This window comes from Talaromyces stipitatus, genomic scaffold, assembly GCF_000003125.1.
Source record: "Talaromyces stipitatus ATCC 10500 scf_1105507295527 genomic scaffold, whole genome shotgun sequence".
NCBI lineage: Eukaryota > Fungi > Ascomycota > Eurotiomycetes > Eurotiales > Trichocomaceae > Talaromyces > Talaromyces stipitatus.
In genome coordinates, this window is record NW_002990114.1 from 2,727,779 (window position 1) to 2,747,406 (window position 19,628).

Sequence of the window (19,628 nt, forward strand, 5' to 3'; positions counted from 1 at the left end):
TCACTCCAAAGCAGCCTCATACCTCTTCCTTTTTGTCTCTTCGTCAGTCGAGATATTCAGAATATACTTGCAATAACTCTCCGGTGGATTTCTGCGTTCTTCCTCAGGCAGGAAATTCAAGAACTTCTCATATTCAGCAGGCCACATCCTCGCCGCACCACTATCTGGCATCCTTGTCCAATTTATTTCAGGCTGTCTAGCAGTGAATATCCCCCTAAGAACCATCGAGCCAACTCTTTCCGGGTATCGTTGCGCATACAACAACGCAAGAGTAGCACCCCACGAGCCCCCAAAAAGCATAAACCATTTCGAGATACCCAAATGCTTACGAAGAGCCTCAATATCTTCTATCAGATGGTGGGTTGTGTTTTCCTCAGTACAAGCAGTGGGTAGAGATTTGCCGGCACCGCGTTGGTCGTAGAGGATTACGCGGTAGATGTCTGGGTTGAAGTAGGTGGTGTTGGCGAAGGAGGTGTTTCCTCCTGGGCCACCGTGGAGGAATATCACTTTATTCTCTTGTAGTCAGTCTGTAGCTTTTTTCATGTCAAAAGGGAAGGTGTACCTGGCTTCCCATTTCTGTTGCCGTATTGCGCGTAATGGAGTTTGTGGATTGCGCCTACGGATAAGTAACCCCGATCAAAGGGAGGATCGTGCGTATATCCTTTTGAATCCATGAGTGATATAGTGCCGTCTAAACATTTATAGAGGAAGATTGGACGGAGTCAGATTAATGTAGATGAATTGTTATCTGTATGCAACGCTGATATCTGACTCATGGATGGATACACCCCACAAACCAACATCTAGCGGAGCAAAGGCTGGAATGCAACATTCCACTTCTAGAACAGTAGAAATTTCCCAGAACCACCTTCTCTTCAAACTACATAATAAGAACTACAATGAAAGTGCATCTTTCAAATCAATAAAATAATCCCAACCCCGATGAAAACGCTATATTACAATTAGAAACAAAAAAGCGAAAATAGTAGGTATAAGAATTTCAACAAGTCAAATGAGATAGGTATAATGCGAATCGAAGCAGCGGCAATCCTTTTGTTCATTCATCGTGCTTGTCCCTCCTTTCTTATACAGATCGAGATTGTACGTCTTTAAAGCAAGAAAGCAGCAGCACCGAAAACAGCGGCGAGACCTGCACCCGCACCCGCAGCAACGTGGGAAGCGCCGCCAGTGAAGGCGGGCGTGACGCCGGTGGTGGAGGTCGTTCCGGGGGCACCAGGGACGACGGGGCTGCTGGACCAGGGCTTGGGGGAGCCGGTGCCGACGGGGCCGGGGACCGGGGCGGTAGGACCAGCGCTGCTGTGATGTTGTTAGTTTTTGTCCGTCAGCGTATATATAGCTGATGATAACGTACCAGGAGTTGCAGATGGTGACGGTGGAAGATAACAGAGGACGAGTCACGGTGTAAGAGCCGGTGAGAGTGATGGTACCAGGCTAGACAATATTAGCATTCATTCTATCCACCTCGGCTGTTGAACATACAGCAGTAACGTGCACAGTCGAGCTACCAGCAACAAAGGTGGTAGCCTCAGGGCAGTAAGTCTCGTAGGAAGTGATAACCTCCGTAATGACGGGGGCACTGGAGCTGGCCGAGGCGAGAGCACCAGCAGCGAAAGCGACGATGGAAGCAGCAGTGAAACGCATTTTGAATATGTATTTCGACGGTTGAAGAAAAAGATTAACAAGAAGATATCGTAAATCGAGTGGTATGTTATTTGCTGGTAAAGAACGAATGTAATCGGCGTAAGGAACGACCGGGATAGTTGGGTTGGATTCAAAAGAGTGAATTGAACGGTTGGTTCTTGAGGTTGTTGGAGAGAGAAAGAAGAGGAACAGGGAGGGAAAAGAAGATGGGGGGAGCGGCAAAGGAGACACTAAATATACAACACTAAACAAGACCTGAGTTGGCGGTGGGCCTGCTTAATCTCCGTGTGGTTAGGCGCTCTTGGGCAATAATTCTTTACTCCTTGCGAGATTATTGTCTTTTTGATATTCAGTATATTCGTAGTTAAGCAAGGACAGTTCCTGAATATCCAATATCCTTACTTGATCAGTCTCTGCCCGGGGTGTTCTTGTTGTTTGCAGATGCTAGAGATCGTCAGGGGATCGCTTTGATCTCTTGTATATAATACGTCAAGACTGTATTGATTTTAGGCTAAGCCCGCCAGCGGTTATTGTTTTTCCAGGGACAAGCCAATCATTTGTTGTAAAATAGTGTTTGATTAAACAAGGCCCACTTTGGACTGGTATTTGTACTGTATCGCTATCAGTAAGGATCTGACTAACTACCCTAACTAGTTCAGGATTCTAGATCAGACAACATCTATTCTCACTATTGTACATCGTACATCACACTAACTGCCAAAAACCTCCTTCACAAGCATCTTCTTATTCACTATCATGCCATTAGCATTTGCTCAAACAAATGTAAGGAAAGACATACCCTTGCCCATTGCATTCCTCGGAATCGGTCCAGACAAAACCTTGACTTCCTGCGGCAGTTTATATGCTGCTAGGCGATCACTCAAGGCTCGACGCAGATGCATAATACCCCCTCGCTTGTATTTGTTGTTACTGTCCTTGCTATTCCCTTGTGTTGTGCTCTGAACTTTCAGGACGATGACTGCGGCCACTTTCTGTCCCCATGTCTCAGATGGAAGACCGACGACAGCTGCTTCGGCGATTTCAGGCCTGTACTCGTTAGACTTGTATTTCAAGGAGTAGGACGGAACATACAGTGATAACAACTCGCGCTCAACTTCAAGGGAGCTGACTTTCTCTCCTCCTGTCTTGATGATATCCACACTCAAACGACCCTGAATGAAATACATAGGTCCCTGGGCCCAGCCACCACTGCTCCCTTTCCCGCTGTCCTTGACTACTCTCCGCACTGCAACGTCACCCGTCCGAAACCAAGCTCCCTTGCCATCGTCACCTTCGACGAAAGATTCCGAAGTAGCTTTGGGATTATCCCAATACTCGCGGAAAATCGTCGGTCCTCGTAGTTGTATCTCTCCTACTCGCTCGCGACCCGTCTCCTTATCAATCTCCTCACCAGGATGAATAACCTCCTCTTTATCTGTATCCCACAACCGAGCTTCAACAGACGGTAGCGGCCATCCCACGCTACCATCAACACGATCTTTAAAATCTAATCCACAGCTAATCGCCATCCCGACTTCAGTCATACCGTAGCGTTCAAGTAGAACGTTCCCACTACTCAATTCCGTCCATGCACTTTTCGTGGGTGTTGGTAACGCCGCTGATCCAGAGATATTTAGTCGTAGATTATCTGGGGAAATAGCCTGCTTTGCCGCGGTTTGAACCTCGGTAGGTAATTCAGAGAGATACGACATTAGTCGTGTGTATAAAGTAGGTACGCCTGTCAAGAAATTTATCTTTTCCGGTCCAGGCTTTTGGTTCGGTAAGAATGGTTCAGCTAATCGACGCCATATTGCATCCGGACTTGACGGATGCATAAACTCGATCGCTGAGCCGGCGAGAGCAGGGACGAGGAGCGCATTTACAATGCCGTGGATATGATGCAATGGAAGTAAATGCAGTAAATGATCTTTCGGAGAGTACTCCCATGCTTCAATCAATGACTGCGCTTGAGCTTGTAATGCCGATAACGGTATAAAGACACCTTTCTACCGAAAAGTTAGTATCCATCACTTTCCCAAGACAAAAGATCATACCGGTCGATTCGTAGTCCCAGAAGTATACAACATAAGTCCTCCATTCGAGTCCTGCACATCAGGAAAATCGATTTGTCCTAACGATTCCTCCCGCTGACTATTGCTTCCCATTATAGCCTCTCTCACATCCACGATCAAGTCATCCCGACGCATAAACAAATCTGCTATACTCCCACTTCTCTCCGTAGAAAGTAGCATCCTCGCATCTGCATTATTGAGTATGTACTCAATTTCCGGGTATGGAAATGAAGGTGACACCGGTAATGCAATTGCATCACTAGCCAGGATAGAAAATAGCATTACTTTTTTTTCGTTAGTCAATTTCTTGTGTTATTGGGGGAAGAGAATACAGTACCCACAGAATCGTAATCATTCTCCGCTACAAAGGCGACTCTTTCACCCTTCAGAGATGATAATCTAGCTGTGTTGGACTTTTGTATAAGTCGTTCTCGTGATTGAGTGATATCTCTGTTTAAATCGGCGTAGGTGAATCTGCGGCCTGATTGAGTGTGCTTTACCGCTAGACTGCTTGGTTTGTGTGTTGTAAGAGCTCGAAAGAGATTTGATCCATTTTTTAGGTCTAATTGATTCGAGTTGGAGAGAGATGATAGTCTTCGATGTTGGGTCTGGTTATAGGAAATAATTTGCTTAAGCAGGAAGCTGCTGCGTGATGCATGGCAGCGGACATGCGCGCATGCCGTCAACGATACACGGATGAGCATCCTGATTATTGTCGAGAATAAATAAAATCAATCATGGCGCGTGTCTCTTTTAAAAACGATGCAGTGAAAATAGACAGACGTTGATTGGATCCTATCAGAACTTCCGCGGGAATGTCAAGTGGAGTCTGGACCTTCTCCCAATAGATTATTTGACATCACCTGTCCAAACCACAACCATCACAACCTGTAACGGAAATGCAACCACTGAGTACCCAACTACTCAACAGGCGCATCTTTGCGACCCTTCACACAAGCACAATACCCTACCGATCTATAACAACCAGAATGTCATCGACGACAGCCTCATCGACGACTCCGGTCGAGGATGCGATGCGCGACAAGGTCCGTCTCTCCAATCATACAAGCTTACTACTTCAAACTAACAGACTTGAAAATACAGCTCGTCGCAGCATTTACACCGACAACCCTCCAAATCCGTAACGATTCACACCTCCACGCCCACCATGCGCCGATGCAAGGCAGTACTTCGAAAGAGACTCATTTCCAGTCCGTCCTTCCCTCGTTCCGCCTGTTTGACATACAGAGGCTGATTTTTTATTTGTACAGTGTAACGATAACATCAGAAGCATTCCAATCCAAATCGCAACCGGCACGTCATCGAATGGTCTATTTACTTTTCAAGGATGAGATGGCTAGAGAGGGCGGGATACATGCGTTGCAATTACGGACGAGGACGCCGGAGGAGGAGAAGAAACAGGCTGAAAGGGAGCAGAATTAGTCGACTAAATGGGCATGTCTCTCCAATGTGATTAAAAGGACGGGTGTATATAAACAGCAATCTACGGAATCAGTTCATAAAAGAGTAGTCATTTATTAGTAGGATAGTTTAGCGCCCAAAAGAAACGAAACGAAACGAACGGCAAGAAAAGACAAGGTAGACAAAACAGAAGCAGCAAATCTAGGTATGTACAACAGCAAGCATTATTCAAAGGTTGCCATTGATCGGTTGGTTTTGAGGGTCATTGACGAGCTGGTGGGCGTCATGCAGAAAGGGGGAAAAAAAAGCTTTTGCAATTGCATAAAACACAGAAAAATACTAACACGGTAGACTACAGTTGGGGGAATATCGGCGAGTACAAGGGGAAGGGGAGTGGGAATAAAGGGACAGTAATCGTAGGGATGATACGGAGAGGAATTAAGGAAAAGGACAAAAATTTTGGAAGCTGTACAAACTGCAGGACAGGAATTAATAAGGTAGGAAAGCAAAAAGCCTGGGATATTCGTCATTGCACGCTTCGTTGAGCCATTATGTATCAGCTCCTCGGCGCGTTTATTTCTTGTTGGCTTCGGTGACACCAACTGCGACACCAATGACAATTGCAATAATGAGAACTGTACAAGTTAGCCCTAAATCCGAAATACGAAACGGTAAAGGACAACTTACTAACGACAATCAAAATGTACCACTTCCACCGTCTGGCGTTTCGAGCACTGACAATAGCGCTGTCAATCTGCTTGTTGGCATTGTCGACATTCTCAACGACATCTTGTGCACCTTGGTTAATTTGCTCCACGGCGGGTTCTTGCTGCTGAACCAATTCGGCAACTTCCTGATACAAACGGCTCAATTCGATCATATCCTTCTCAATCTTGCGGATAGCGGTTGATCGCTCCAAGGCTGCCTGTTTGGCATCGTTTGCCTGTCGTGTGCGCAAGCCAGTAGACTAATCCAGTTAGTATGATATGCGCGTACAAGCCAATGTGGTGACATACCTGAAAGCTCTGCTCCTGACCCATCAAGACGTTCTGCACACCCTGTTCGACTTGCTCCGGGGTAGCGTCTGGGTTGGCAATCTCATATCTTCGGCGGACCTGCTCCTGGAGTCGCTTCTGGAAATCCGACTGAGCCTTCTGGTACTGTTCGATTTCCTTTCGCAGGTTACGGCTGGTAACATCGACCTGGGTCTGAACGCGCGCATCACCGGATCCTGGGGTCTGCTTGATCTTCTTCAAGAGGTCGCGGAGATAACGGAATGTGTTGTTGATGTCGTCCTCCACATAGTCCAAGTTCTGGCGAGCAGCTTGGTCTTCCTTGCCGGTGCTGGAATCGAGAAGCTCGTGCTGCGCCTGCGCAAGTCGGCCTTCTCTTTTCGCTTTGAGGTCCCGCAGACCGTCGTTGATCTCGGTGCACTTGTTGAGAATGCTGGTAGTGTTGTTTGCCTGGCCCATTTCTATCGCCGACCGGTTAGTAATCACAAATCATTGACCGGACCTGGTAGAGACTCACCATAGCCACCGTTTCCCGCCTCAACATCTTGATACCGCTGTGCTTGCGGAGCGCTATACGGATTGCTCTGCTGGCTGTATGGGTCGTACTGGCCGTAGCCACCGCCCTGTTGGTTGCCGTAGTTCTATACATATTATCGTGGTCAGTAATTGAACCTCTCTCCCGGCACGCAACCCGTGGATGATCTTATCGAATCGGATCAGATCGGTGTCGGTGGGTGATGACTCACACTCATTCTGACTGTGTATTAATTGAAGTATAGACACTCGAAAAACGTCGACTCGAGGTGGTGTTGTTTCCCGACGTCGTAACGAGTTTTTGCGTGGAGGCAACAGCAGTCGCAAGCTGGCTGGTGGATGACGATTGCACGTAAAATAGGGAGCTTCCAATTGCGTAGAAACTGAGTGCAATTAAAGTATACGGAATTAATCTATTTAGAATCGATTTAAGAGTTCACCGGGACGAAAAATCGAGGAAGAAGAGGAAGAGACGTGTAATCGGAGTAGGATGAAGTTGCAGTCAGCCAGTGAAGTAACACGGGGCAGGGAAAATAATAATTGGGAGGGAAAGCAGCAGGGTGAAACGAGCCTGAGGCCGTGACTGTGGCGGCCAGCGGCTAGCCCGATTATTGGCTGAGCGGAGAAAGCACAGCCCTTTGGCTTATCTCCACTGTCAGTTGGTCTATTCTTGTCGCTTTTCAATTGATTTCTTACATCGTGCTTGATTACTATCCAGAAGCAGCAGTGCTCTATCTGCAGAATGCTCCATCCTCTACTCCACGGCCACTATGGCTTCATCTTCAGTCCAGCTGTCGCAGCTCGAGGCATGGTGGTCTCCTCAAAAGGTATCTAAGACAATCATAAGCTAACTAAGCGTCTAGATCCACTGACGATCAGCCCCTTTCCCTGAGTGTCTTATTCGAGACTTGGCTTTGATTGAAGGCGATATCGTGAGATTCTTTATTCAAGTACAGAAATAATTGGTATATCGCCGATGAATATGTGGTGTCCGAGAGAACATTCCTGGCGTTACCGGGACACCCGGCTGAGCTACTTCAGCACACCATACTGACTCAGCCCTGTTAGCTTTGCCGACCAAACTGTAATCTTGCTCACCCTGCGATTGTCAATTGAGGCTGCGAACTTCGAGGAGCTGGCTGTTCAGTGTTCATGTCCATAGTTCATGATAGTTCATGTGGCGGTAGGCAAGTGTTCGCCATTGATCGTCATGTCAGGTCATGCCATGTCATATCAGTACACCAGGCTGCAGAATATTTTCCTGCCAATGATTCTACAGGCGGTGGTGGCTATGGGATGAGTCTGAACCACAGATAAAAATAGCAGACTCTAGCGGCTTGGTCGGAGGCTCTATTGATCGTACAGAGTATGCAAACTATTGAAGCTGTAAGTGTAACGACAGTTGAGAAACTCGTACCCTGGAGTCCTGCGACGCAACACGTGCTTGACGCTTACTAATCACTGCTTAGTCAGACAGCTCTGCCAAGAGCCAACGGCGTCACGCGGGGAAGGCTCGGCGTTACCCCAGATTAGTGTGCATGCAGACAGACAAGTCAGAATACACTCCCAACTCCTCTTTCTCTTCAGTGATCCGTCACTGTCAGTTCATCCCATGGCAGACTCTCTTGCCATCAGGTACAGCATAATGTCGCCCAAACGCAAGTTCTCCGATGTCGATTCCTCTGCAATGTACTCAACGGGGGTGATCTCCGCAGACGACGCCCCGTCCCATAAATCCCGCAGCTTCGGTCGCAATGTAGATAGGCGGAACTCGTCGTGGAGAGTCATGGGCGACAATGCTGTCCCCTCATCTCTCCCGCTATCAAACCTGACTGACGCTGTTCGAGAGTTGATCGATCCGGACTTTCATCCTGAGCTCGAGCAATTCTTATTTGATGACGAATCACCACAGTTCTTGAAGCCTGTATCGCCTCGTATCGCTACTGAAGATGTGGAATATCTGCGATCGAAGGGTGCTCTCACTATCCCAGAACCATCGCTGCGGAACGAACTACTTAAAGCATATGTGCAATGGGTGTACAGTTCGTTGCCAGTACTGGATTTACACAGCTTTCTTGCATCTGTGGCTCAAAATAAACCAGATGCAAATATAAGCTTACTGCTGTTTCAAGCTATCATGTTTGCCGGTACGGCGTTCGTGGATATCAGACATCTCCAGGCGGCTGGTTTTAAGACGAGACGAGAAGCTCGGAAAGCGTTTTTCAACAACACACGGGTCAGTACTCTGTTTCTGTGGTTCTAGACCTCCGCTCATGTTATCTTACTGTATAGTTGTTATACGTCTTTGACTACGAGGATGATCGTATCGCCATTATACAATCTATATTGCTAATGACATACTACTACGAAAAAGAAGAGACTTTTCAAAAAGATATCTGGCATTGGATTGGCGTGTGTTATACTCAAGCACAGTCAATTGGATTACACCGAGATCCTTCCAAATCTAGCATCAACGAGCATACAAAGCGGCTCCGGATCCGGCTCTGGTGGTGTCTGTATTCTCGCGACCGGCAAATTGCCCTTGCATTACGACGGCCAACCCAGATAAACGAAGGAATCTGCAATGTCCCATTGATCACACTGACTGATTTCGATATACGGCCTTATGGCGATGCAGTGGACCAGATCCTGCCGGAATGTAGGCATATGAGCGACACATACCTACAGCGGCGACTGGCCATTATGTTTATTGAAACTGTGAAACTGTGCCAATGTCTAGGCCGAGCGCTGTTTGCACAGTACACGCCGTCGAATTTTGTTTCTGACGTGACGCAAGAGACTACAATCACGTTGGTCCCGAGGCAAGCCTCCGACGCGGAGTTGCAACGTTGTGGTCAGAAACTAGATGCCTGGCTAGGCAATCTTCCAGAGGAAGCGACATGTGTAACGCCAAGAGAAAGAAAGGATCTCAAACCTGGGGACGATGTTTTATTTCTCCATGCGTCAATGCTGCAAATGATATATCACGCTACATGTACTGTTCTATATCGACCGCGAGCGTCATCTTCAAATATCACAACCACACTGACGACTTCAAAAACGTCAATAAGCGCAGCCCAAAAAATAATCCGAGATGCGGCATTGCACATTGCAGATACTGTTCAACACTTACGCACTTTGGGATTGACGCCGTACTTGCCTACATACGGACTGACTGTTATGATACCGGCCGCTGTCGCCCACTTGACTGATCTGAAATCTGCCAATCCAGTAGTGAGAGATGGAAGTAAATGGAACTTTCGTCTGTGCATCGAGATTATAAGCGGCTTGCGAGATATCTACCCAGCAGCTGACTATGAGACCGAATGTCTTGAAAAGGCATTCCAGCTACAACATGGACAACGCATGTTGAAGTCTGTGTACGTGATGCAAGATGCGACGGTTCATAGTCCTCGGGGGGCTCCTACTTTTGTCAATACGACGGAGCTGGATCTGTCAATACTAAGACCACCCCGTGAACCATCTCAGATTATTGAAAGCCCAGCTTGGACTTTTGACTGGCAGCAAGACCAGGATATGTTTCATCGTGATGGAAGCGATAAAGACAACGACTGTTGGACCATTAACCTTGACAATGACTTGGACATCGGCCATTTTGGTCTCCTCTCAGATGGGCTTTTTAATAATACGGGTGACGGGGTTCCGCCGCACATATTGATGATTCAGGGCGATAACGATGATATTGAACTTTCACAAAATCCCGATCTACCACTCACGATATCCAGGGAAGGTGAAGAGACAACCATTACAGGAGATTTGGAGCGAGATTTAGGATTTATTTGAGCAATTAATCTGTATACCATGTCGATGCAATGTTATATTGAGCGAGTATGTATATATTTATCTTCTAGCAAGTGTATTCAAACAATTTGTTCTATCCCTCTCCTCTAATAGAATGAGATTAATCACCCCTCTTCCCCCATCTATTAGCCTCATTCCCTTCCTCCCAAACATTTTCAACATATCCCAATCGCCTCTTAACCTCTTGCACCAACTGTTTATCGCCTGTATTCTTACCCAGATTATCACTCAATTTCACAGCGGGCCGACCACCTGCAGAAGAGATTTTGATGACGATGTTGAGCGGGATGGATTTTGTATTTGTCGAGAGTTTTGTAAAGTCATCTTCTCAAGTCAGTTATCAACCACAAGAAAAGAAGAGGAGAGAAGAGGGACGAACTGGTAAAAAACGTTCCCACGCCAAAGGTAGGCTGAAACCCAGCTTGTTCCGAAATAGCCTTGTATTCTAGACAATTGTTCACTTTGAGTGAATCAGAAAACACGATTACTTTTTTATCGGTTATGCCCTGTTTGTCGTAGAAGTCGCGGACGAGTCGGACAAAGTTGCGCGGATCGCCGGAATCCTGGCGGACGCCTGTGAAGACTTGTGCGTATGTTTTTGGTTTATGTTCTGGTTGTTGATGGTGGCGGGGTGCTTTAATGGGTGGTTCGATATCTGCTAGAGATTCGGGGGTGGTGTTGACTGTTATTGCAGCGCTGGATGGGAAGGTTGTGTCTACTCCCCGACTGGGAGTGGTGTAATCTGGGATGGGTTTGCTAAATGCTTCCAGGAAAGCCGGAGTGCCGAATGTATCTGTCAACGCAATTCCGAGGACCTTCACCATGTCAGTATAAAAACATAAAATTGAAAAGGGGGGGATGATGTACCCCCTCCCCAAAACATCCCAACCAATACCTCAACCCCATCTCATTCGCATTCTCATAATCATTCGTATACGCCGCTATCCCCATATACCATTCATGAGCTACCGTACCCACCGGCGCAACACCATACTTCATAGCAAAATGCACATTACTTGTCCCCGACAACGTCCCCGGAAACCCCTGCCGTTTCGCGTCCGCCGCCGCCTGTACAAGACCCTTCATCACAAGGTCGTGGGTATGATAATCGCGTCGCCGCCTTGAGCCAAATTCAGAGAATATGCACCCGTGTTCGAGTAAGGTCATACCCTTGGCGTATGCCTTCTCTTCCTGACCCTCATAATTCCAGTCTGTGTCGCAGAATTTGAAGTATGCTTCGCTCGTGAGCGCGAGTAAGGGGATTTCGTAGAGGATGGTTTCGACCCAGAGACCTGCGATGGTGTATTCTAGTATACCTAGTACGTCGTCGTTGTCGTTATCATTGTCCTTGTCGTCAGGTGTGAATTTGATTTGTATTTGTTGCGAGGGTTTGAGTCGGAAGGTGCGTAGGAATGAGAGATAGGCGTCGTTGAAGTAGGAGCAGGATTTTTGAAGGAAGTCGATTTCGTCAGGTGTGATGGTTATATTTTCGAGTCCTGGTTTGTTAGTTGTCAAATGTCTCTCTGCATCGACCAGGGTCAAAAAACTCACGCTTCATCTGCTCTAGTAACCATTTGTATGCCCCGCGCGACAACTTCATATCCGGAGTACGGTTTGTGAAGCCATAGGTAACCTCTTTAACTCTGCATCAGCACTGTCAAGCTGTATCAATAAATTAGAATACTAACCAACGTCTGGAAAATACTTTAACACCGCGCATTGCATCGTCAATTTGTACAAATCCGTATCGAGAAGGGAGGAAATCCCTTCTGGGATTGGAGCATCCCCCATGTTGCTCTCTTCCAACTCTCTGATACTTGCAAGATGTTAGATGTTGGAAGAGGAATTCGTGTAAAAAGCAGTTTTTATAGTAAGATGCTAGGTTGTAAGTTGGAAGTTGTACTTTAGTCGCTAACTGCGGGGAGTTGTTGCGACAGATTTGTAAGTTGATAAGATTAGGACCCCGCTATCAAAACTTATGCAAGCTTTAAGGGAACCATTCAGGACAGAATTTCTGGGATCTACAAGAGTAGACATATTCTATCCTTTGTCATGAACAGAATTGCTATATTCTACTGCAGGATGGAACAGATCTGATATACCCTAGATTACAGTTACACTCCCTTCATAACAAAAAGTGAATTTATGTATTATCACATCATGATTGTTTCAATTGTTTTCAGAAAGAAAAAAAGTTGATGACGCGGCCAAAATCAGAATGAGATACCAGATGGCGCTTTCCCCGATTGGGAATAGATCACATGACTAAATCGGCCACTTGCCTCCAACGGAGACCATGTTCATACACCTCTCATCATAAGAGTTGCAAATTTATCGATATTCATCAAAATGACATCGGAAGACTGTGCAACTGTCCTCGAACAGTTCATTCACGATGGTAAGTAGCCAAACAGTCGTTATATGGTTACGTCGTACTAACAAGACAGTCGCAAATCTACCGGCCGAAATCACGCATCTAATGGAAGAAATCCAAGCCAAAGACAAAATTATCCAAGAATGTCGCACAACAATCAACTCCCGAGACAACAGCATACAGAAATTCATTAAACTTAACGGCAGTCTTGCGCCGAACCCCAAGGAGGAACAATACAGCAAGACCATCTTACAAAACTTTGACCGATGCCAGAGTCTGCAAGATGAGAAGATACATTTAAGTGAAAAGGCTTGCGTGTTGCTGGATCGACAGATTAAGAAGCTGGATATAAAGATTGGTGAACTGGTGAAGGATGGGATATTGTCAAATGATCCTCCGCTGCCGTCGTTGCTGGATAATAAGAGTCAATATGCGGAGCTGCCGGCAGCGTTTATGCAAGATTTAGCGGCAGCAGCGGCGTCGACGTCCGGTACTTCGACTGCGTATACACCACTGAATCCTACGTCTGGGAATGTCGCGACACCTGTATCGGCTGCTCAGAGAATAGGCCAGGCAGGCTCCCGTGCAACCAGCGTTACTGCTGGACACCACCAGACCCCCAGCAACCGTGGTTCGGCACCCTCGACACCAACGGCAGCAGCTTTACATCTTCAACAACGGCAACGAGAATCCTCAGCGGGTGCAGTGGATAGCAAACGAAGACGATTGAATGCCTCCCTCGGCACACTCCCTGCTGCACCTTCAAATCTGCGTCAATCCTCCCTAGGACCTGGTACACCCAAGCCCGGAACACCAGTAGCAAGCCGTGCAGGAAGCGCAGGACCTCGCGCAACGGGCGTCACCAAGAAAGCAACTACCAAGAAAGTAGCCCCGCATCAACAAATCAAGAAAATCAAAGCCGGCAGCAACATTGCAAAAATCATCAAGCGCTCGTCTAGTGTGGGCATGAAGATGAAGAGTGGACATAAGAAAACCCCCTCTACGGGGGATATAGATGATGACGATGATGATTCAATGCTCAGTAGTGCCGAGGTCTCTGAGTCTGAGGGTGCGAGCGTTACGACAACTACTAGACGTACGGCGGGACATGGTCCGAATACCATGGCAGATTCTGACGAAGAGTTGGACGAAGATGAGGATGAGGGCGGTGAAGATACAAAGGTTTATTGTACTTGTCGCAGTGTCAGTCATGGAGATATGGTGGCCTGCGATAATGATAATTGTCCATATGAGTGGTTCCATTGGAAGTGTGTTGGGTTGACGAGGGAGCCCTTGGGGACTTGGTATTGTGTGGAGTGTAGACAGACATTGGGAAAGTAGTCTACTCGTTTGTTTCTGTTTGTTTAGTATATATACCCATTATTCGTTCAATCAATGTCAAAATTCTTATAGTTTCGACATTCGTAGTCTCTTATCTAGGTAACTTCTGCAATGAGGTACATGTAACAGCTATGCATCGAGAATCCCAAGATAGATTCATCTCCGACAAAAACTCCGGCCGCTATGCAAATGTATAAAACAAACTAATGCACACAACCTCCCATTCCCAATTTCCAGGTTGTGAAAGGATCAGAACCCCAAAGCTTTTTGAAACCACTCGTCAAAATACTCGCAGTTCTCCGGACTCACAGTTCCACCCGGTTGGCAAATCTTGAACACGGGACATTGTCCACAGGGCGCTTCGGTCATGCCGTTCTTCCCATTGTAGAATATCTTTTGTTGAACCTCCGGAGTCCGGTCTGCATCCGCACGAGCCTTGATGATCTCATCAGGTCGTCTGACAGCTTTGTAATTTGCGTGATCGTTTAAAGAGACGAGTCTCCCGTCAAAGCACATCATGCGAAGAAGTTGGCTGATACTCCCCTCGTCTAATTTCACAGGGGTGATGCCGGTTTTGTTCACTTCGGTGGTGATCTCTCCTACCGTTGGATAGTACTTATAGTCGGCTGGATAGGGGATATATCTCTTTTCCTTTTCGTCTTGTTTCACAACCTCTCCAGTGTTGAGTTTTTGTCTCTTGTTGCTGCCGCTAGTGCCGGATTTGACGACGATTTCATACCATGTTCTCTTGCTAACCGTTATCTCAATAAACTCGGACAAGACACCAATGAATTCTGCATCGAGCACTCCATCGGTAAACCATGCTCCGCCCGTCACGTCTTCGGCTGGCGTGAGCTCCGCGAGCATGTACACCTTTTTACCGGGGTGTTTGACATTGACGATTGATTTGATAAAGTTTTTCCCTTCGAGGGATTTGAGGGCTTTATCTAAGCTGGTTTTGTGGAGGTCGGTTCGTTTGCCCAGTTGGCGGATCCAGATACCTGTTCGGCCTGTGGAATGGATGACATTGTATACTAGTTTTTCGGTGTCGTTGAGACTCTGGATTCTAATCGAAGATTAGATTCTGTCGGTGGTACGTCAGATGAGAGAAGAGCACTCACTTTTCTGCATCTTCCTCAGCTATGACTTTCCAAGCTAATCGATTGTCGCTATCTTGATAAACTCGGAAGAGATTCTGGTCTACTAGTTTCTGAGTACATTCAAGCAGAATCTCCAAATTCTTTGCAGGTATGATCCCCAGACTCAAAATATCGCGCTGGTAGAGCAGTTGACTGCCAGAGAACTGCTCCCGGCATCGCGCGTAGATTTTACTGGCAATGTCGTCGGTTGTACCGCTCGCCGCCATTGTGGTCGTTTAGTCAGTCGATGACTGTTTTTTTTTTTTCTTTCTTCTTCGTATTCAGTTGATGCACCGTCTCTCTATCACCGATATGTCCTGCAGTGTAGCATCTTCGAATGAACAGCTCGATATGACCGAGAAGCAGACCGAACGCAGCTATTGTTGGATCAGGAAAAAGAACGAGGATAGATGAAAAGATAAAATAAAAAGCGTGGGATGCTTTCCTCTATCAGTCCGAAATAGGACTAGCGCTGGCCAGCTCTGAGAAACTCTGCCTCAGGCATGGACTAGAGTACCCTCCCCACTCTGCTAAGCCAATCAGAATGCGTTGAAGCTCGAAATTTCCAGAAGCTCAGCCAATCCTCTCTTTAAAGAACCGCAACTGCCAGCATTCACCCATCAACAGACACTACGGATATCACCTTTTTCTCTGCTCCTGTATTCCTCTGTTGATTTCTTCTACGACCTATCAACATGGCTGACGCACTAAAAGCAGAGGGCAATAAGGCCTTTTCTGCAAAAGACTATACTACCGCAATGTATGTATATCCCCGCTCCACAGTTGACCGACCCCGATCATACAGTTCATAAACTGACTTGGAATTTTATCGGGATGCAGTGATAAATTCACCCAGGCTATTGAGATCGAACCACAAAATCACGTCCTCTATTCCAACCGTTCAGCTGTTTATGCTGCGACTCATGACTATCAGAAGGCTCTCGATGATGCCAATAAAGCGACTGAGATCAAGCCCGACTGGGCCAAAGGATGGAGCCGAAAGGGAGCTGCTGCTCGTGGATTAGGAGACCTTCGTATGTTTTACTCTCCAAGTTATTGGTAGTTCTGCATGCTAACATCGGTAAAGTTGCGGCTCACGACGCATACGAGGAGGCGCTTAAATTGGAACCCACCAACGATCAGTTCAAGGCTAGTTTCAACGCAGTCAAGCGGGCCATCGATGCTGAGGCAAAAGCAGATGGTTTCCAAGGAGACACAGGTGGTCTTGGTAGCATGTTCAATGATCCGAACCTTATCCAGAAATTGGCCAACAATCCCAAGACGGCCCCTTTGCTCGCCGACCACGAATTCATGACCAAGTTGCAGAAACTCAAAGATAACCCAAACAGTATCGGTGCAGAACTGGGTGACCCTCGATTCCTTCAGGTCATGAGTGTCCTGCTCGGTATCGACATGCAATTTGGCGCTCCGCCAGGTGCTGGTGGACCGTCCGGAGCCACTGAGGCCGAAGAAGATGTACCCATGCCAGACGCCCGTCCCAAGCCCACAGAGACTAAGAAAGAACCTGAACCCGAACCCGAACCAGAGGATGAAGAAACTATTGCCAAAAAGAAAGCCCAAGAAGCCGGTGATGCGGAAAAGAAGATTGGAAACGACTTTTACAAGAAGAAGCAATTTGCCGAGGCTATTGAACATTATCAGAAAGCTTGGGAACTTAACAAGGATGTTACCTACTTGAACAATATTGGTGCTGCCAAGTTTGAGAGCGGTGATTACAAGGGGGCTATTGAGATTTGCGAAGAAGCGGTTCAAGAGGGCCGTGAACACCGTACGGATTTCAAGACCATTGCCAAGTGAGTACCCATCAACTACATCTTTCTTGTAGTATATACTGACAACAGCAGGTCCTTTGCTCGTATTGGTAGCGCATACGAAAAACTTGGCGACCTCACTCAAGCAATTGAGTATTACAACCGATCCCTTACCGAGCACCGTACAGCCGATGTCCTCACCAAGCTCCGTGCCGTCGAAAAGGCCAAGATCAAGGCTGAAAAGGATGCCTACATCAGTCCCGAAGAAGCCGAGAAGGCTCGTGAGCTCGGCCAGAAGAAGTTCCAAGAGGCAGATTGGCCAGGTGCCGTCGATGCATTTACTGAGATGACGAAGCGTGCCCCTGACGATCCTCGTGGTTTCTCGAACCGTGCTGCCGCTTTGATCAAGCTTATGGCATTCCCTCAGGCCGTCCAGGACTGCGACGAGGCTATCAAGCGTGACGCATCTTTCATCCGGGCTTATATCCGTAAAGCCCAAGCTCTGCAGGCTATGAAAGAGTACAGCAAGGCTCTTGATGCGTTGACAGAGGCATCCACCCATGATACCACGGGCAAGAACGCACGCGAAATCGAGCAGCAGCAGAACAAAATCCTAGAAGCGCAGTACAGTGCTCGTGCAGGCGAAACGGAGGAACAGACTGCCGCACGTATCCAGAACGATCCAGAGGTACGTTTCCATTTTACTTTCACAACTTATTTGGACAAGTAGAAACTAACATTGTTACAGATCATGTCCATCCTCCAAGACCCCATCATGCAAACCATTCTCCAACAAGCAAAGAGCGACCCAGCCGCTCTACAGGAACACATGAAGAACGCCCAAGTCCGGAGCCAGATTCAGAAACTAATCGCTGCTGGCGTCATTCGTCTCGGACGGTAAATAGCGAAACAGCTTACTTTCATGCCGCTAACCTAGCATAACTGTCTCTTTTTGATTTGCTATGATTGTGACGATTGTATGATTGATCATCATTAACTTGACTGAAATTTCAGTTTTTCATATTCATTGGGTCCATGGCGTGTTGCTGGCTTCGATTGTTGCAGATGGATTCTAATTAGTTTCTTTCAATCACATATCATTTTCTAATCAGGATTTCACTGTAAGTCCTTTTAAGACTCAATATTGTGATTCATGAGGGGTTTGATACCTCCGCGGAGGCAGCGAAGACACTCCTCACTGAGGTCGATGCCTTGTGATTTGCGGGGGTGTCTGACCCCGGAATCTTCATCCTCGAAATTGCAGTGTATGACTGATTGTTCGGATTCTTCTGGTAGCGGCTTCTATAATCATGTGCTCTCGTACCCGGGTATAGCTTGATACTCCGTACTTGAAAAGGAGTACCGGTATGGTATGTGTCTATTCGCACACACAACCAAACTTTCATGATTCTAGATTCGAGTCTAACCCTCTCCATGGCCCAACCTGGTTCTTCCGTTTCCGGAATACGGATCCCCAGAAAACCTGGGGTACATTAGCTCGTTGGTAGTAGCATAGTGAATAGCTACTGGGCTCGAGCGATCATGTCGATTGGTTGGATCGAGCAGGAAACCATAACCATGGCCAGATATTTGCACGGATTGGATATTGATGCATTTCCGAGATAGACTAAATGGGAAGCACTAAGTTGTTCATATGACTCTCTGTTGGGAGGATTGGTCATTTGGTCATAAATACCATGCTTTCTTTGCGTCCCATTTTCAACGTGGATATGGTGTCTCTCAGGCATCGTCCGCAAGGCAGATTTGAATTGCTATCAACCTCTGACTTGTGATATGGCGGATAATGTTTCTATACATATACCTTTAAAACACAATTTGCTGTACATACCTGTTGAGATACGCCTCCAGATATATCTCTACTGCTTCATCATCTCATCAAACTCACGACGAAAATTCGAGTTGCAAGTGTTACAACTATGTCAACAAATCCATGGCGAAGCTTGGCCACACTTTTTTGCTGAGTATGGCCGTCATCGGTTCCGAAGTCTGGTAGACTTCATCACATGGGTCAGGAACGCTCCATCACCTTATGTCCTTGGATTTGTTAGGAAAGTTTACTTCGAATTCAGTGGAAGGAGCTGGGAAAAGATGTGTACTCATGGCAAGTATGTTGCAAGTATCTCGAGGATGTTCACCGCTGACACGGGAGACTAGGTTAGATGCAGCTATCATTTCTTCGTTTATGGTTAGTCTTGCTTGGATGCATGACGTTCAAACACTACATCTCGACTTCCGTAACTGTGATGACGCCTGGTTGAAGAGAGGAAGCACCATAAGCGAGCAATACAGCACACAACAACAACTCTGTGTCGACATGATAGCCCTAACTATGCAAAACATTGATTCCCATGACCTTTCTTCCAACATCCTGCATGTCGATTTCCTACAAAGCTTCCACAATTTGCGTCATCTCCGCTTCTCGGGCTATACTCAAACGACTCCCGACCGATTTCTCC

At 46.9% G+C, this 19,628-nt stretch overlaps 10 protein-coding genes across 10 annotated transcripts, besides 2 other annotated features; 4 read left to right on the forward strand and 6 right to left on the reverse strand.

Annotated features, from left to right (window-relative positions):
• Window positions 1–674, reverse strand: TSTA_090370 (valacyclovir hydrolase, putative; the record flags this gene model as incomplete). The annotated part of the gene is made up of 2 exons (XM_002478716.1): window positions 1–506; window positions 563–674. The coding sequence occupies 2 exons, from the start codon at window positions 672–674 to the stop codon at window positions 1–3; spliced, it is 618 nt and encodes a 205-aa protein (XP_002478761.1).
• Window positions 675–1,109: 435 nt separating this feature from the next.
• Window positions 1,110–1,662, reverse strand: TSTA_090380 (clock-controlled protein, putative; the record flags this gene model as incomplete). Its single annotated transcript, XM_002478717.1, has 3 exons — window positions 1,110–1,317; window positions 1,373–1,452; window positions 1,501–1,662. The coding sequence occupies 3 exons, from the start codon at window positions 1,660–1,662 to the stop codon at window positions 1,110–1,112; spliced, it is 450 nt and encodes a 149-aa protein (XP_002478762.1).
• Window positions 1,663–2,372: 710 nt separating this feature from the next.
• Window positions 2,373–4,438, reverse strand: TSTA_090390 (AMP-binding enzyme, putative; the record flags this gene model as incomplete). Its single annotated transcript, XM_002478718.1, has 5 exons — window positions 2,373–2,413; window positions 2,462–2,709; window positions 2,755–3,668; window positions 3,717–4,018; window positions 4,072–4,438. 5 exons carry the CDS (start codon window positions 4,436–4,438, stop codon window positions 2,373–2,375), a joined length of 1,872 nt encoding a protein of 623 aa, XP_002478763.1.
• A 285-nt stretch (window positions 4,439–4,723) lies between these two features.
• Window positions 4,724–5,177, forward strand: TSTA_090400 (BolA domain protein; the record flags this gene model as incomplete). Its single annotated transcript, XM_002478719.1, has 3 exons — window positions 4,724–4,780; window positions 4,839–4,945; window positions 5,006–5,177. The coding sequence occupies 3 exons, from the start codon at window positions 4,724–4,726 to the stop codon at window positions 5,175–5,177; spliced, it is 336 nt and encodes a 111-aa protein (XP_002478764.1).
• A 552-nt stretch (window positions 5,178–5,729) lies between these two features.
• TSTA_090410 (SNARE domain protein) lies at window positions 5,730–6,921 on the reverse strand (the record flags this gene model as incomplete). Its single annotated transcript, XM_002478720.1, has 5 exons — window positions 5,730–5,791; window positions 5,844–6,123; window positions 6,173–6,630; window positions 6,687–6,810; window positions 6,916–6,921. 5 exons carry the CDS (start codon window positions 6,919–6,921, stop codon window positions 5,730–5,732), a joined length of 930 nt encoding a protein of 309 aa, XP_002478765.1.
• A 989-nt stretch (window positions 6,922–7,910) lies between these two features.
• Window positions 7,911–7,939: a microsatellite.
• A 409-nt stretch (window positions 7,940–8,348) lies between these two features.
• Window positions 8,349–10,507, forward strand: TSTA_090420 (C6 transcription factor, putative; the record flags this gene model as incomplete). Its single annotated transcript, XM_002478721.1, has 2 exons — window positions 8,349–8,939; window positions 8,996–10,507. 2 exons carry the CDS (start codon window positions 8,349–8,351, stop codon window positions 10,505–10,507), a joined length of 2,103 nt encoding a protein of 700 aa, XP_002478766.1.
• A 118-nt stretch (window positions 10,508–10,625) lies between these two features.
• Window positions 10,626–12,316, reverse strand: TSTA_090430 (nicotinate phosphoribosyltransferase; the record flags this gene model as incomplete). Its single annotated transcript, XM_002478722.1, has 5 exons — window positions 10,626–10,849; window positions 10,905–11,340; window positions 11,393–12,021; window positions 12,077–12,160; window positions 12,214–12,316. The coding sequence occupies 5 exons, from the start codon at window positions 12,314–12,316 to the stop codon at window positions 10,626–10,628; spliced, it is 1,476 nt and encodes a 491-aa protein (XP_002478767.1).
• Window positions 12,317–12,874: 558 nt separating this feature from the next.
• TSTA_090440 (PHD finger domain protein, putative) lies at window positions 12,875–14,240 on the forward strand (the record flags this gene model as incomplete). The annotated part of the gene is made up of 2 exons (XM_002478723.1): window positions 12,875–12,923; window positions 12,973–14,240. 2 exons carry the CDS (start codon window positions 12,875–12,877, stop codon window positions 14,238–14,240), a joined length of 1,317 nt encoding a protein of 438 aa, XP_002478768.1.
• Window positions 14,241–14,489: 249 nt separating this feature from the next.
• TSTA_090450 (DNA-directed RNA polymerase III subunit Rpc34, putative) lies at window positions 14,490–15,606 on the reverse strand (the record flags this gene model as incomplete). The annotated part of the gene is made up of 2 exons (XM_002478724.1): window positions 14,490–15,306; window positions 15,362–15,606. 2 exons carry the CDS (start codon window positions 15,604–15,606, stop codon window positions 14,490–14,492), a joined length of 1,062 nt encoding a protein of 353 aa, XP_002478769.1.
• Window positions 15,607–16,074: 468 nt separating this feature from the next.
• TSTA_090460 (heat shock protein (Sti1), putative) lies at window positions 16,075–18,052 on the forward strand (the record flags this gene model as incomplete). The annotated part of the gene is made up of 5 exons (XM_002478725.1): window positions 16,075–16,139; window positions 16,220–16,413; window positions 16,467–17,193; window positions 17,245–17,839; window positions 17,900–18,052. 5 exons carry the CDS (start codon window positions 16,075–16,077, stop codon window positions 18,050–18,052), a joined length of 1,734 nt encoding a protein of 577 aa, XP_002478770.1.
• Window positions 16,901–16,923: a microsatellite.
• Window positions 18,053–19,628: the final 1,576 nt, after the last annotated feature.